The sequence below is a fragment of the Pseudonaja textilis genome, chromosome 4 (assembly GCF_049901715.1).
Source record: "Pseudonaja textilis isolate UNSWEBS1 chromosome 4, rPseTex1.2, whole genome shotgun sequence".
NCBI classification, from domain to species: Eukaryota; Metazoa; Chordata; class Lepidosauria; order Squamata; family Elapidae; genus Pseudonaja; species Pseudonaja textilis.
This window is the reverse complement of record NC_141993.1, coordinates 15570250-15586174: the sequence shown is the minus strand read 5'-3', so window position 1 is coordinate 15586174 and position 15925 is coordinate 15570250. Positions and strand designations below refer to the sequence as shown.

Genomic DNA, 15925 nt, shown 5'->3' with positions numbered 1-15925 from the left:
TAAGACAAAAAAATATTCTTCCCCATGAAGGCTATAAAAAAAAGAATTAGTAGGGCTCCAAATACGTGGCTATGACCACCATTTTGACTGACAATCCTGGAGCCAATCCAACCAATAAAAAAGCTAAAAATATTTGTTCTTCTTAGAGGTTTATTGAAGCCCACCATTCTTCTCTATCTAAATATTCTCACTCTGGGTTCTGTTTTTACGTCAGAACAAACTGCTGACACCTAAGCGATTGTCGTTGCTAGTTCTTATGTTGCCAGACTAATCAGTAATAATCTTTTTCCAAATCTACAGATTATGCTTTCAGTATGTTTGATTTAATAGATTTGAAAAATTAACCTAAATCAGTGTTCCTCAAACGCTCTCATCATAGAACCTGTGACCCCCCTCAGATAGACAGCAACACACAGCATCCCTCATCATTAACCAGGCTGACTAATGCTGCCCTGAACTATAATGCAACAATAAAGATGCACTAATATAATGCAATTTGCATGGCGGAATAGATGTATACTGAAAACAAATGGCCACTGAAACTGCTTGTATAACTGAGACTGTCTCTGCAATAAATGGATTGGTACTATAAAGTATATTACTGTCTCTCTGGAGTTTTGGAAGATTTATACCTACAATTTTAAAAAAACATTGTGAAGATATTTATGAACAAACTTGGCATCCATTGAGAATCATTAACCACTTCCACCTAAGGACTTACAATGGAGAAATCAGTGAATTTTGGAGATGGAAGTGTAATTTTCTTTTTTCCATGATGGATTAGATGCCATTTAAAACATGCAGGTCGGTTAAAGTTGTAGATTACCAATTAGAAGAGACAGATTTACTTCACAGGATATTGCACATAAAATAGTCAAGAGATTTTAGGGAGAATACAGTTATTTTTAATAATTCAAATAGCAATTTATTATGTCTATTATACATAGTTGCACAATTTGAGGCTGGTTAAATACAATCAATTTTCAAAATTTCTTGGAATAGTTTCTAGATTGCAACATGCAAGTGTCCATGAAAATATTTGGCTTTTTTTTTTCTTTTGAAATTCTGAACAGGCACTTACATGAAGGAATCAAGTTGTCTCTGTCACAGGTTTTAAGAAGAGAAATATCTCAGCACACAGATTATTCTTGGCTTTATCAAAGTGCCCCAGTAATAAAACAATTCTTTCCTAAATATAATTTAGCAATTTTGTTACTTGACACAGTAAGATAACCAACAATACTTGCACTTTAGAAACAGTTTAATAAATAGGCCAAGTGAATTGTAAATGTGAGTAACTTTCTAATTCAACAGGTCCCCATAGTGTGCTGAACAGGCAGTGTGGCTCTAAAAACTATATGTTAGTTGTGGACAAATGGAGGCTAACAAGGTTTGCCTAAAGATACTACATTCCAGAATGAATTATAAAAATAAACCAATCTTTGGCTGCACAAGAATACCATCTTCGGAAATTCAGGTGTTTTTCATCTATATATTTTTGTACAAGCCCACATTTCCTCACAGAAGCTCAGCATGGAAAAGGAATACGATATTTTACATTTGAGGAGGAAGGTGAAAAATATGTATTTGATGAGAAATAAAATTTTGTGCAAACGATCTGGTATTCAACAGTGTAAATTAGTAAAAATTATCTTAAAACATTTTATCACATACACGCATCCTCAATCAAATTGGGGTTTAATGAGAGAATACTGTATTCTAGCCCAGGTCATACAAATCTTGAAGTGAATTGGAATCTGATCAGAGTCATTGGAATGAATATGCTAAGGGGAAGAAAAGGAAGTGCAGATGCTCATTTTGAAAAACTGATTCCAAAAGAAGCTTGTTTATATACACATTCCTCAAAAAAATTCCAAAAACAGTAATATGCTCTCAGATCTATTCCAAATACATTGTATTTTGTATATATTATCTACTTCCCTGGGGTAAAGACAAAATATCATTATAAAACCTGAATTTGTCATTTTAAGACTTTTTTTTTTATTAAGTCTCCAATGTTACAGACAGCAGACACTGAGGAAATATGTATGATATGCAGTCGGATAGAAAGAGGAAATGCTTTAGTTTACCATCAATGAAAGCAAAACTTAGATGCACCATACTACATGCATGGAAACACATAACTAGACTTCTTTAAGCTTTATGCATCTCTGACTGCATCACACCAGACAAAAGTAAAATGTGCAGTATAAAATAGCTTAAGAAAGTTCCAGTGTTTCAGAAAGCACTTACTTTAAATGTATGTACAGAAGTGAATATTAACTTGAAGAATGTTTTAGTAGTATGGGAAATGCAGCACTGTAAGATGAGGAAGACTGTTGTAATGGGAGCTTGGCCTTTCTTTCCTACAGGCTGTTGCCACCTTTAATCTGCTGATCTGCTGACATCCCAGTTTTTCATCTCGTAGATCCAGTTCACATTTCAGGTTGTTCTGCAGATGCCTGGGGCTCTGGGCTTTCAAACCGCTGGTGGAAGTTGGTTCTTTGTTTCCTCAGTTTTTCAGGAGCTTTTCTCCAGAGAATGATTTCCTATTTCAGGATGCAAGAACATACTGGATTAAAATACTGGTATGAACATTTGGTCAAAGTCCTAGCAGCTGCGCTGTAAACTATCCAATCAGCCCACTTCTTTGCATGTACTTCTGTTCTGATGAAGTACAGCAGAACAGCTGCCCTGTTTTTATTCTCCTTTATACAACAGAATGAAGGTCATAGTACAGACAGTCCTTGTTTAATGATCATTTGCTGAGTGACTATTCAAATTTACAATGGTGCCCAAGCAAAAGTTATGGCTGACCCTCAAAGTTATGGCCAGTGCAGTGCCCCTGGAATCATGATGAAAATTTGGGGCATTTGGCAGCTCGCCAGATTTATAACAACAGCACGCGCTTCAACTTCCCCCGCCCGCCTGTCTTCCTCTCCATCTCTAGTCCATCCTGCACTTCCTCCTGTCATTCCCTGCTGCTCTTCATCAATTTTTTCCTCCTGCAGCAGGCAAGGCGCATCCGGCCAAAGCAACTGCTGACCCTTCACAAGACCATGCAAGGCCTCCCTCGCGCAGCATCTGAAAGGGTCGGCAGCAAGAGGAAGAAGGTGGCGAAAGAGAGTTCAGGGCAGGGGTAGGCAAAAGTAGCACACAGGATGGCCAAAAGAGCAGAGACGGGAGGGGAGAAAGGTGGGAGGGAGTTAAAGCGGAGGTACTGTAGGACAGCAGGGCAGCAGGAGTGCAAGGTGCTTGTCTAACAACAGTGCAATTCTGGCCTAATAGCTGCAACCAAGACTACCAGAACTGCTGTTGCTAAGCGGTGTGATAGGTTTTGCCTAAATGACTACCTCGCTTAATGACAGAAATTCCAGTCCCAAATATAACAATTAGGCAATCAAATAATTAGGCAAACTGCCTGAATCAAACTGTGATAATGAGGTGTCTTAAGACTGCATTAAGATCAGTATTAGTTGAAAAGTCATTAAGTACTGTAACATTTGTAAGCATGCAGATTAATGCTGAAAAGTTTCTGTTCAGTGGATACAGCTTCTTTTAATTATATCCATTTCCCTGAGACAAAGCCAAAAGGTTTGTGAAGGTTTGTGATGTTAGTCCTAATTTTTAAACATACACTTCCATATGATTTTTTAGCTGTAAAAAACTACCATATCTGGAAGCTATTATAAATACACCAATTTCATTAAACTATTCCAGTTACAAAACCTTATACCTGCTGCTTGAAGTACCGTCTGTCTTCTTCGTCTACTAGCACTAGGTTCAAGAAGTATCTTACTGAAAATTTTTTGTTTACATCTCTCATTGTGGGAGTAGGATCATAGCCAGCCAAGAAGAGTCTTATGGGAATAGATTCACCTGAAATGAAAAACAAAATCATTCTTAGTTTTGTTAAATAAATTGGTTGCAAAGTTTCATATAGAATGATTTGCAAATTCATAGATTACATTATTTTTTACAAGCCATTTTTCAATAAAGCCAGCTGAGTTAATTTCCTGAGAGCACAAATTTGTGCTTTGTGGAAATTACTTTTAGGGAATTTAAGATATCCCTGTGCATATCGTTTTCTGGGAAATAATAGCTTTGGAGAGTATTACATTCATCTTATATAGGAGTTAGAAAGCTTTTCAGTCCAATAAATTCTCACTGAATATTTAGTTTATCATAATAAAAGAACACATTTTACTTGACATATGAAAGCAAGTAATGTTTTCTCATCTTACTTGCTTCATCAAAAAAGTAAGACAAGGTGTACAGAAAGCAGCTTCTAAATTAAGAATTCAGTGATTTTAATACAACAAGATTTATTGTTGAAGGTTTTCTTTAAAATCTCAACTGATACAAATAGAATATCCTACTAGCTATTCTGGATTACAGATAAATAAGAGCTAAATGCACCTACTCACCTTTAACTGGTGCACCATCCATTATTTCGTATTTTGCAATGGTCTCTGTTTCTGTTGTTGTACTGGGTCCTATATAATTATATAGAAGTACAAATTATTAGCATGATGTTTAGTATAGCCTTTTTAAAAAAAATTCTATTTATAACTGCAATTATTTCAGTAAGATAAAATCCAATATGAAATATATAGTACTTTAACTGTATACAGGTAGTTCTCAACTTACGACCCTAACTGACCTCAAAATTTCTGTTGTTAAGTGGGTCATTTATTAAGTGAATTTTGCCCCATTTTAATGACACTTCTTGCCACATTGTTAAGTGAATCACTACAACTGATACTTTAATAACATGGTTGTTAAATAAATTTGGCTTGTCAGAAGGTCGCAAAAGATGATCCAATGATCCCGGGACATTGCAATGGTCGTAAACATGAACCAGTTGGCAAACATCTGAATTTTGATTACATGATCATGGGAATGCTCCAAAGGTCCTAACTGTGAAGAATGGTCATAAGTCACTTTTTTCAGTACCATTGTAACTTTGAACAGTCACTGCTGTAAGTTGAGGACTACCTGCATTATAACGGTACAATTGTACATTATTTGATTACACAATTATAATTTTTAAATGGCTCTGTCATGGTTCCAAGCAACAGACCCAATGCAATCAAAACTCAGAGGCCAAGGTGCTCCACAAAGTCCAAATTTATTAGTATGTCTTTTTGGCACATCTGGTGAAAACCCAACTCTGAAGGTCCAGGGGTTTTCCCCACTCAAATTAAAAATCAAAGTTCTTCCTCCCAGTCCATCATATGATCCAACCAGGTCACAGTCCCAATTCCAGTTGTTTTCAGTCCATGCCTCCCCAGCACCTGATGAGAATGTCCTTGGTTCCCAGGAGAAAGACTTTTGTTTTGGCTATAAGTCCCCAGCTATCTCTACTCTCCCCTCCCACTCCCACAGCTCCAACCAGCCTTGCTGTGGCTGCCCTGAAGACGCTCTAAAATGGTTTCTAGGTTGACAGGATCTTTCTAAATATCATAGCCGAATTTTAATTAATACATCAAGCAAGGTTTTTGCACTCCTATACTAAAATAAACTATCAAGATAATTGAATATACCTTGTTTCCCTGAAAATACAACCTACCCCGCAAACAAGCTATAGTCCGTTTTTCCACGTCTGTGCCTAATTTAAGCCCTACCCTAAAAATAAGCCCTACCCACCATCTGGTTGTATGAGGTGGGGCAAGGCCGAGGTGTAAAAATCAAGTTAGAGTGAGGGTATTGGGGTGGGTGGGTGGAGCTGCTTCACACGCCCCGCTTACCTTAGGACTGCCGCAGCCAGGCCTCTGACAGTCCTGACACCTGTCGCACTGCTGCTCAACACCACATGGCTCATCGCACCAGTGCTGCCGCTCGTGCACACAATGACACAACTCACCACCGCTCACAGTAGCACCAGCGCAACAAGCCTCACAGCATTGTGCCACAAATGGTAGCACCGGCATGGCGAACCACACGGTGTCTGGCTGCGAGCGGCCAGAAAAGTCAAGCAGTGGCGCAACAGGTGTCAGGGTGCAGGAGGCGTGGCTGTGATGGTCCTAAGGTAAGTGTATAAGACATTCCCCGAAAACAAGATCTGGTGCTTATTTTGGGACGAAAAAGAAAATAAGACTGAGTCTTATTTTGGGGGAAACACAGTAGTGTAAATCATGCCCAGAATATGCGCTAATTATTTCTGCATATTAATTTGCCAAAGCAAACAAATGTAACTCTAACTTCTGAATATTTATTATAATTTATTATTGTTCTGAATCATCTCTATTATCAAAAACTCTTATGCTATGCTCTCTTTTTTGAGATTCTTCTATATTTTAAGCCATTGTACAAAAATTTCCATTTTTTGTAATGCAACTGAAAGATAAAACGAAATTACATATGACAATTTAAGGGTAATACTTTCAAAACTACTTCAAAGGTCCCTTTGAAGAAAATTGTTATCTGCAAATCAAACTAATTAACTTTAAAGTTACAGTAAATTTTCATAATATCTTAAATGGCATTCATGCTAACAAATTATATTCAAAGATTATTAAAAAAAACAAGAGCTTAATAGAAAAGGCAAAATCTAAATAATTAACAATGAACTATTATTTTTTCACCTTACCAATTCCAGTTATTTCTTTTTTTATCAGCTGTAATTCCATATGTTGAATTTTTATTCTTACTAAGAGGAAGTAGATTTTTCCAACAATCACATCCTTTAAGTGATACCTTAAAAGAAAGAAAGAGATTTGTAAAAAGTTGAACTCTGTATGCATTAATATCTCTGTATGCATTTGGTCTCAGAGAGACCAAAGGTTGGAACACAACTATTAAGTTGGGATGATTAACAACCAACTAGCAGCTGTTAATTTTTCCATCAGCACAAAAGAAGGATTTCCCACAATTCAAGAGTAGGGAGGGAGTACTACATTGAAGTTAGTATGATTTAAACATGTTTTCTTGAATACTGTTAGGACATTAAACATATTACTAGCATTTGAACTGAACTCAGAAACAGACAATAGCTAAAGAGTCACATGGTCAAAAAAAACAACCTAGCCAGTCAAAACTCCAGCTACCAAGATTTTTCAAAGTTTGTCTCATATGCCCTCAGACATGTACTCTGCATGTACTCTTCATCTTGGTGAAGTCAGATATGCAATTAGAAGACCAGTTTAAATTAAATAAAAATACCCCTAGCTGTAGCCATTGCTTGATAATGTCATCAGCAACATAATATTCAAGAGTATCCCCAGTTAACATAATGATGTATAGCAAAAGAAGAAAAATCATGAGACAGATTTTAATATTCCCCGCAAATAATTAATTTGCTTCATAAGAGAAATCTATTCCAATTTATTCTTTATAGTATTATAAGGTTTCATTTGCTGTTCTGGGGATGCTTTAAATACCCAAGAATATGCAAGATTGTGATCTCTCCACCTAAGCCTAAAGTTCAATCTATCATGTCAAAACTCACTACTTCTATTTTCTATGAGTAAACAAGTTTATATGTAAGGAAAAAGAAAAGCTATATAAGCACTGTTTCAAAATAAAGATGAATCTTTCTGAATTTTAATCACTATGGGCCAACATTTTTTTGATAGTTTTCCCCAAAAACAATAATTTAGCAATCAATTGCTAATCATTTCCATGTGCCTTGAACTGTTCTTGGCTGGCTGAAAACTTGAAAAAAACAAGTTCATATGTGTACTTCATTTAAATCAGACATACTTGGATTTGTTATATTCAAATTCTATATGCAGACAATCTTCAATGCCAACTTCCATTTTAATAGAGTTGTTAACATCTGGGTAAGTTGCAAGCTGGTGAACAATAAGATCGTATTCTTTAATCAAGTCTGACAATCTTCTTACTATCGTCACTTTAAGGAAATACCTATAAAAGAATGACATTACTGGAGACTGCATAACAGAATATTTTAAAACTCACATACACTCCTTCAATATTGGGAACTGCAGAGACAGCCATCTGTATTAAATCATCAGTAGGCTGTTTCTAAAGCTGATAAATTGCATCGGTAGTTTGAAATGCATGAGTCAATCAATTCAGTTTACCTATTCTAGTTTCACAACCATGTTAGTTAATAAGAATTGTTTTATTTCCCAAAGTAAAATGGGAGGTATTCAGTTTTACACTAAAAAATGCATCCACACATCTATAGAAAGAATACAGTTTGAACCCACTTTGTTTTAACTTTTGAATGCTTTTTTTAAACTTTATAGTATTAAGATGAGGGATTTTTATAATAAAACCAAAAAAATATTCTTCACCCTTCTGTTTGTGAAAACCTCTTTTTGATCAAATGTTTTACAAGCAGAACACTTCCATTGGATTTTAAAATGTATATAGTGCATACTGACATTTCAGTTCAGCTAAATTAGAGTGTTATAACGAGCTACATAAAAATTTCATACCTCAATCTAACATTGGCACCAATGTAGGATTCATATGGTTTCTCAACTTGCATAAATTCAAAGTCATAGCTTCTACTTTGTGTTAATTCACCAGGTAAGGCCAGCTCTTTCACTAAGTTTACAAATTCGTGAGTGTTGCTCTTGTCGTTGAAAAGTTCTACAAAATTAAGGAATACAGTCAGAAAATACATAAAAGAAACATTTCTGAAGACAATGCAACAGGTTTTTTAAATAATTTATTATTTGGGTGGTTGTAAGCAACTGGCAAAGAAGACGTAAGTGTTATTTTTTTAAGTGAAACTGGAAGAAAGAACCTATTTTTTAATATTTATAAACAACATTCAATGCAATAGTTTTTCAAAAATTCAATTGCCACACAAAGATTGTATATTTCACTAGAACTCTAAAGTCTTTTGTTAATGATGCTGCTTAAATAGCCTAATGTATTTGAATTATCAACAAGGCCAATAAAACAAACATTTTGATACTGCATATTTAACAAATTCAAATTTTAGTACAACTTCCTCCTCCTAGTTTCACATTTCTCATAGTATAAGCATAGACCAATTCTTTAGAAAAATGTTTGCTGATGAAGCTTAATATCAAAAGCTAAATTCAGTATTACACAAGCCAACTTCCTCTTGTGCAATAGGACTTTCTCCTACTCTCCTTCTTTCAATCAATTATATCATCTTTACTTACTGTACCAGTTTTGGGACCAACTTAATAACTAATATGTTGTGCAAAACATTTTGCAACATGTGGGAGCATAAAAGAACCTCTCTTTGAATCACATGCCTTTTGCAAGGCTCACACAACAGGTTCGGAAGTTGCCTCTGGCTATCTTTATTCATGTGCCAAGGCAGATGAGACTGCTTTAACACGCCTGCAACGTCTCTTTTGAATATTTTGTACAACCCATCATTATGCGAAGCATATTGTAAAGTCTACATTTTTATAGTAGCTTGATAAAACAATAGAGGAAACTTCATTCTTTCTTCTCAAGTATTGTACTATTGACTTCAAATAAGACATATTCAGCGTATTTGAAACTGCTTCAATGGCTCTACAATGGAGGAACGGTTGCTGAAAATGATGGAACTTGCTGAGACAACTGGACTTATTTGATCAGACTTAAGACAGAATCCACATTTATTGCTGAATGGAAACTTCTTTTAGACTTTTGGCATAGAACAGAAAAAAATAAACTGATTTATTATTTTGGTTATTAAAAAGAATTGATTATAGAAAGAGAAAAATGTTGTAACTACAGATGAAGAGATAAACTTATAATTGTACTTATAACCGCTGTAAAGAAAATTGGAAGCTATTTCCCTGAATCTATTTTTTTCTATTTTTACTTTTTCCTTTCTTACACTTTTGATTTCTTTCTCTTCTTTTTCTTACTTCATGTTTTGTTAGACTTTATACTTTTTAAAAAATGTTAATGTGTGTGTTGGTGTGTCTGTGTGTGTGTGCATGTGTGCAAAGATCCATACATTATATACTATATATTCATACACATGTACACACTACTTTATTGGCTATGTCATCACATAAAATTCACTTTTAATGTATATCACATTATATTACACAAATAATTAATAAGCAATTCCGAACAGTTCATTATTAAATTCAATATTTTATATTGTTTGCTATTCAGCTACCTCAGTATTATTCCAGTGCCAACTCCAAATTAAGATTTCTACAAATCATAGTGAACATTTTACATTTTATCCAGATTCAATGCCAGTCTATAACTCACCAATTTGCCCTACGAATTCAATTCTTATTCCTTGATGTTCTAGCCTCTTTCCATGTTGTTTAAAAATTAAGTTTACCTGAAAAAAAACCCAATATATTAATGTAGTGCTCCTGTACCTCTACATAGTTTCATAAATAATTAACTATACAAGGACATAGTTGCGATAGGAATAATTTATACACATTTTTTTCATTTTATTTGTAGATCTTTCTTATGTGTGTGCCTTCAAGTGAGTCAACTCCTGACAACTATTTATTAAATTTCTACACAGTAATGGCCATGCAATTTTCTTCACTATATTTTCAGAAGTGGTTTTCCATTGTCTTCTGCCTAGGGCTGAGAGAAAATGACTGGCTCGAAGTCAACCAGTAGGTTTTCATAGGCTAGAAATCACAATCTCTTGGTTTCTGTCCAACACCTTCAAACCTAATTCTAGAACTATTAATGGCTTATAATAATTTAAAATTAAATTCTTTAGAAGAAATATGCAGGGTAGCATTAACAAGATTTTTAGAAAAAATAAGAGTCTATTTTGCCAACTCCTTTCAATATCTTGGTGGCTTTCAAATAGAATATCAAAATAGTAATATTAAATACTATATATCTATCTGGCAATACAACAATCATAAAAATTCAGGGAAAGAATGACGAAGTTAATCTATTTTAATGCTTTAGGAATACAGCAGTAGGTAGAGAGTCTTAAACATTAATCACAAGTTTTGAGCTGGGATAGCTCTTTTTTCCTGCAATTTCAAAAGTCTTGGTGATGGGTTTTTTTAGCCTAGATTCTGGGTACAGAAGCTTAAAGATATTGACAAAACACTGTTGTTAGTTTTTGCTTCCTTCACTTAAAATGAACATTATACCTGACCAAACTCTCAAAGCAGATATAACTATAAGGGGGCAGCTTTCATACTGAAACCGTTCGTTAACATACAAAAATGGTAATATATTCTAGTTTTACTCAGAAAGCAAATAAAGCATAATTAACCAACCACTGAAACTCTAAAGCACACTATAGCAATATTAACATGTGCTTCTGTTTATATGTTCTATTATCGACCATTTTGAGGGTACAAAGGATACAATTTACCTTTCCTGAAACTGATTCTCCATCATAGAACAAGTAATGTTTTTCTATTTTGTTATCTTCTGTTTTGATTTCAGCTGTTTTTCGTGATTCAGCATCATTCAGAACAACATCTATTTCACATATGGGACCAAACAAATTTCCAAGAAAACTCTGCAATAAAAGTAATACTTATTTAAATGTACGACACAGGAACTTTATCTAGTACAATGCTGTAGTCAAAAACATTGGAAGCTTTGGAAGTAATTATTCAAAGTATAAAATTAAAAATCTATACATTCATAATAGAAATTCTTACAGCAAGATATTAGGAGCAGAATACTGATAAATTCACTGTAAAAAGCAAATATCTTGCTACAGTAGAAACCTAACTACTTTTTATAGCATAGACTCCCTCTATTCTGTTATATTTGTATCACTTTAAATCAATGGTAAGTTTTAAAGATTTCATTTCTGGGTTTTAAATACTGTAATTCAAATTACAGTAAATTAATTTAATATACTGAATGAATGGTTGTTTATGAAAAATATAAGTTATGTGGTATTCGAACTACCCTAGACCCTAAATTAAGCCTAAATCATGACATAATATATAACATTTGGGAAGCGAAACCCCTTCTGAGATTCTGCCTGTAAGAGTGGTCTGTAAAGTTTGAGCCAACTGGACACTATTTTTATGAACTGATCACCATGAGGGGCTCAACCAATTACAAAGCACCCCCTTATGAGATGCAGGTTAATGAGGTTGTTACTTCCTACCGGTCTCTTTTATCATTCTTTATGCTGTCTGCCAATTCAATTCAACAAAGCACAAATAAAATGGGTGCCATAGAATTTATTGCCCACATTCTACCGTACAGGTAAACCTTGACTTACAGCCATTCATTCAACATCTGTTGAAGTGATGACAGCGCTGAAAAAAAGGACTTACAATGCCTGCCCAAAGTTATAGCCATGGTACCATCCTCATGATCAAAACTAGGGAACTTGGCAGCCTGCTTGCAATTACGACTTCAAGGGCACTGCAACTCTCCTCCCCACCAATCTATCTCCCTCTCAACTAAATACCCTTTTGCTTAGCTGCTGCCCCGTTTTACAAGGAGGCAAACAGCTGCAGAATCATGCAGCTCTGGAGCTGCTTGCCATACTCCAGAATGCATCCATTCACCACTCGCCTTTTCTCTTCAGCCACACATGGCTTCCCAGCCCAGCCCAGTGTGGGCCAGCAAGCATTCATTTGCTCCCAGACCACTCCAGCCAGCGCCAGCAAGCATTCATTCACCCAGCTGCCTTCTCTTCCAGAATAGACCTTTCACCTTTTGCTGTGTCCTCTTTGGATCCAGCTTCTCCTGTGAGGGTTCTTACAGCACTCATGACTTTCTGAGCCTTTGTAAAGCTGCACTCTCTTTGCAAAGTTAAGCCATCTTTCCAAAGGCATTCCACAACTTTACAAAGGCTCAGTACTGTAGGAAACATTTGCAAGGAGAAACTTGGTCTGAAAAGGAGACAGCAAGAGGCCAAAGGTCAGTGCAGAAAACTGGGAGAAATGAATGTTTGCTGGTGGTTGGCTGAGTCCGGTTGGAGCCACATGGAGCTGTGGGGGGGGGTAGTACCTGTGCAAATGAATGTTACTGGCATTTGCTGATTGCTGCCCTTCAATTCAGGGGCCAAAAAGGCATAGATGGGGGAGACAGGTGATTGGGTGGAGTTGGAGGAAGTCCCTTATCTGGGCTGAGCCCAGAATGGCAGGGATCAGGGTGCATTAATGACCCATGATTTTCAGTTAATGGCTGAGTCACATGACAACTCACTTTAAGACTAAACTGATATTTTGACAGTAATGCCAGTCCAAATTATGCTTGTAAGTCTACTGTTGCCGTTATACATACCGTATATTTTTCCTCACCCAGTAAATGTACTCTGACACTTTCAACATACATATTCTGCTTCCTAATAAAAGGGACTCTACCTTTTCCAGATGTTACTACATTCTATTATTCTGCTAGTAAAACAAGATTTAAGATGACCAATTCCCATTCCACAATACAGTGTAACTATGCCTAACTTTTGAACAATATTAAAATAAGTACATATAGATAGATGCCACTTTATATTAAGTTACTTTTAATTTTTTAGCTTTATGTCTTAGTTTTAGATAAATATTCTGGGGGTTTTGATCCTGCAGATGTAACTTGCGGTGGTAACAATAGTGAATTGCCTTTATTCATAATACTTTGTATTATTCTTTTAGCTTGCATTTTGTGTGGTTCTCTTTTTTCTACTTATAAACAGTATGTTAATTGTTATGTTCTATGGTGCTCTTTGACCAAAGGGAGGTTTGACTGACTAAAAACAAAGCACTGAGCCACAACCATCTACCATTTATTTTCTGTGAGAACTACAGGCACAGCTAGAAATGCTTCCACTCTGAAGCTGGTGACCAAAACTTTTTTAAAAAAAACATCAGGAAACCTAGCAGGCACTGAAGTATTATAGGCATTTTGGCACTCTCTCTCTCTCTCAGCCCTGTTGACCATATTTTGATATTTCTACCCAGTTGAAAGACAATATGAATACAAGAATTCTAGGAGACTCATTTGCCTCACGGAAGCTGTTATTTTCTGTTTAATAAATGTACATTTTGTATATTTCATAAGGAAATCAGTTAAGAACTTGAGATGTTGTTGCAACATTTTACTTTCCCAAATATGCAGCCAGTGTGCACTATTACACAACATATGGCAAAGAATGCAGCGACAAAACTGATCTAACAATGCTTTTTCCTTGGAGCAATAATCGGATATTCACTTTTACCTCATAAAAAGGCAGAGTTTAAAACAAACATAAAATAAACAGCAATGCCACACAATTGTGTATTCTAGAAAAAATGTAAGAAACTACTGAAACTTTGTCAGTATCTTTTATGTCCTTTTTCCAACTCAGCTCAGAGAGCATGGAGGATCCCCTCAGGCATCAGTGAATATATTGCGGTGAGTTCATTTTCTATACTTATCAGGTTCCGGAACTAATTGATATTTCCTGAGCTGGATTGTTAAATTCAAGCCCGATGCTGCTCCTCAGGCTATCTAAATAAACTGTAGGTACACATCAGGATAAAAAAGATGGCAAGCAGTTCAGTAATTGCTGCACAAGGAAAGTTAAGTCTCCCTTTCAAGGGTTCCCAGCCTAGCTTTGGCTTTTGAAGAATTCGTAATAAAGGGCATTGTCCTACATGTGGTAAGGACATTTCCCGGCACCATTTTGCAGCTTGGGTGTGCTTTCTAGTGGTCTCCAACCTTGGCAACTTGAAGACTTGTGGACTTCAACTCCCAGAAGTCCTCAGCCAGCACCATTTTGCAGCTTGGGTGTGCTTTCTAGTGGTCTCCAACCTTGGCAAGTTGAAGACTTGTGGACTTCAACTCCCAGAATTCCTCAGCCAGCTGGCTGAGGAATTCTGGGAGTTGAAGTCCACAAGTCTTCAACTTGCTAAGGTTGGAGACCCCCTAAGCAACCCGTCCAGGCCCAGCACGCCTAAAGCCCTGGGGAAACACTAAGCACTAAAAAGAAGCAAAAAGATAATTCTCGGCTGCCATTTAAAGCGGTCTTTCGGATTTTTGCAGCCCCGATCCGGTCGCCCTCAGTATAACCACATTTGAGGGACACTTGAGGGCGAGGGGTTAAGTTGGAAGGTGCAGCGGTCCCACACCCCAAGGAGCCGCCGCGATGCAACCAACCCCCCACCCCACCCCGATGTTTCCTTCCACCTGTCACTAATTTCCCTCGCTCCTCGGCTCTCGCGGCCAGAGAGAGAGAGACAGAGAGAGAGAGAGACACGGCGCTCGGCCGCGAAGGGGCGCCGGCCCGGCAAGCGAAAGGGCTTCCCCTTTCCTCCGAGTGTGCGCGCGACCGATTTCAACGTCACCGAGGCGGGCGGAATGCGTGCGTGGAGGAGAAGGAGGGGGTGGGTGGGAACTCGAGTGGGCCGCTCACGCGCGCGGCGAGAAACTGCCCTCGGCGGAGGCGGAGTCAGCAGCGGTCGAAAGAAGGCACGGGGGGGGGCGGAAACCCCGTCTCCATGGGAACGACCCGCCGTTCTCACAGCCTCTGCCTCGAGCGCGCCCGAGGCCCAGCCCGCTCAGAAGGGTGGGAAAGGTTGGGGGGTGGCGAGGGAGGGCAAGGGGAAAGAAGCAGCGTCGGCGCCATTCGCAACCCATCGGTTCCCCCCTCCCTCCCTCCTTCCCTGTAGGTTCCACCGCGGGGCGTCCCGACAGCCTTAATTAACCCTTCCCCCGCTTCCTTTATAAACCGGGCGGCCGCCGCCGCTCACTTACCATTGTCAGCCAGACTCCGGGCCCCCCCCGCCCCGAGCAACCGTAGCAACTCCGGCCCGCGCCACTATCATGTGACCCGGAGAGGCCGTCACTTCATTCCACGCCCCAGACACGTGACCGAGGAGGAGTAAAAAGCGGCGCGGGCGACTCGGGTAGCCTGGGCGACGGTTGGGGCGCTGTCCTGGGCGGGCCCAGCGAGGAGGGATCTTCTCTAGGATGCGGAGGTTTGATATCTCAGTGGTGAAGATGCTTTTCTCTCTCTCTCTCTCTCTCTCTCTGAACCATTAATTACACACCCAGGCAGCGTCGGTTGGAAGTGGTGCCTCCAGTT

The 15925-nt window shown here is 37.8% G+C and overlaps 1 protein-coding gene across 1 annotated transcript; it reads right to left on the bottom strand.

The window, feature by feature from the left end:
• Nucleotides 1-882: 882 nt before the first annotated feature.
• On the bottom strand, nt 883-15723 carry VPS26A (VPS26 retromer complex component A). The gene is made up of 9 exons (XM_087932307.1): nt 15595-15723; nt 11267-11416; nt 10174-10249; nt 8409-8565; nt 7705-7869; nt 6593-6699; nt 4428-4496; nt 3737-3879; nt 883-2549 (listed from the first exon to the last, which is right to left on the bottom strand). The coding sequence occupies exons 1-9, from the start codon at nt 15595-15597 to the stop codon at nt 2436-2438; spliced, it is 984 nt and encodes a 327-aa protein (XP_087788433.1). The 5' UTR covers nt 15598-15723; the 3' UTR covers nt 883-2435.
• Between the last annotated feature and the right edge of the window lie 202 nt (nt 15724-15925).

Coding starts and splice junctions, on each gene's coding strand:
- VPS26A (XM_087932307.1), bottom strand. Junction 4,497..6,592: donor AAAAGAAATAACTGGAATTG/GTAAGGTGAAAA, acceptor ATAATTATATAG/GACCCAGTACAACAACAGAA. Junction 3,880..4,427: donor GGATGGTGCACCAGTTAAAG/GTGAGTAGGTGC, acceptor TTTTCATTTCAG/GTGAATCTATTCCCATAAGA.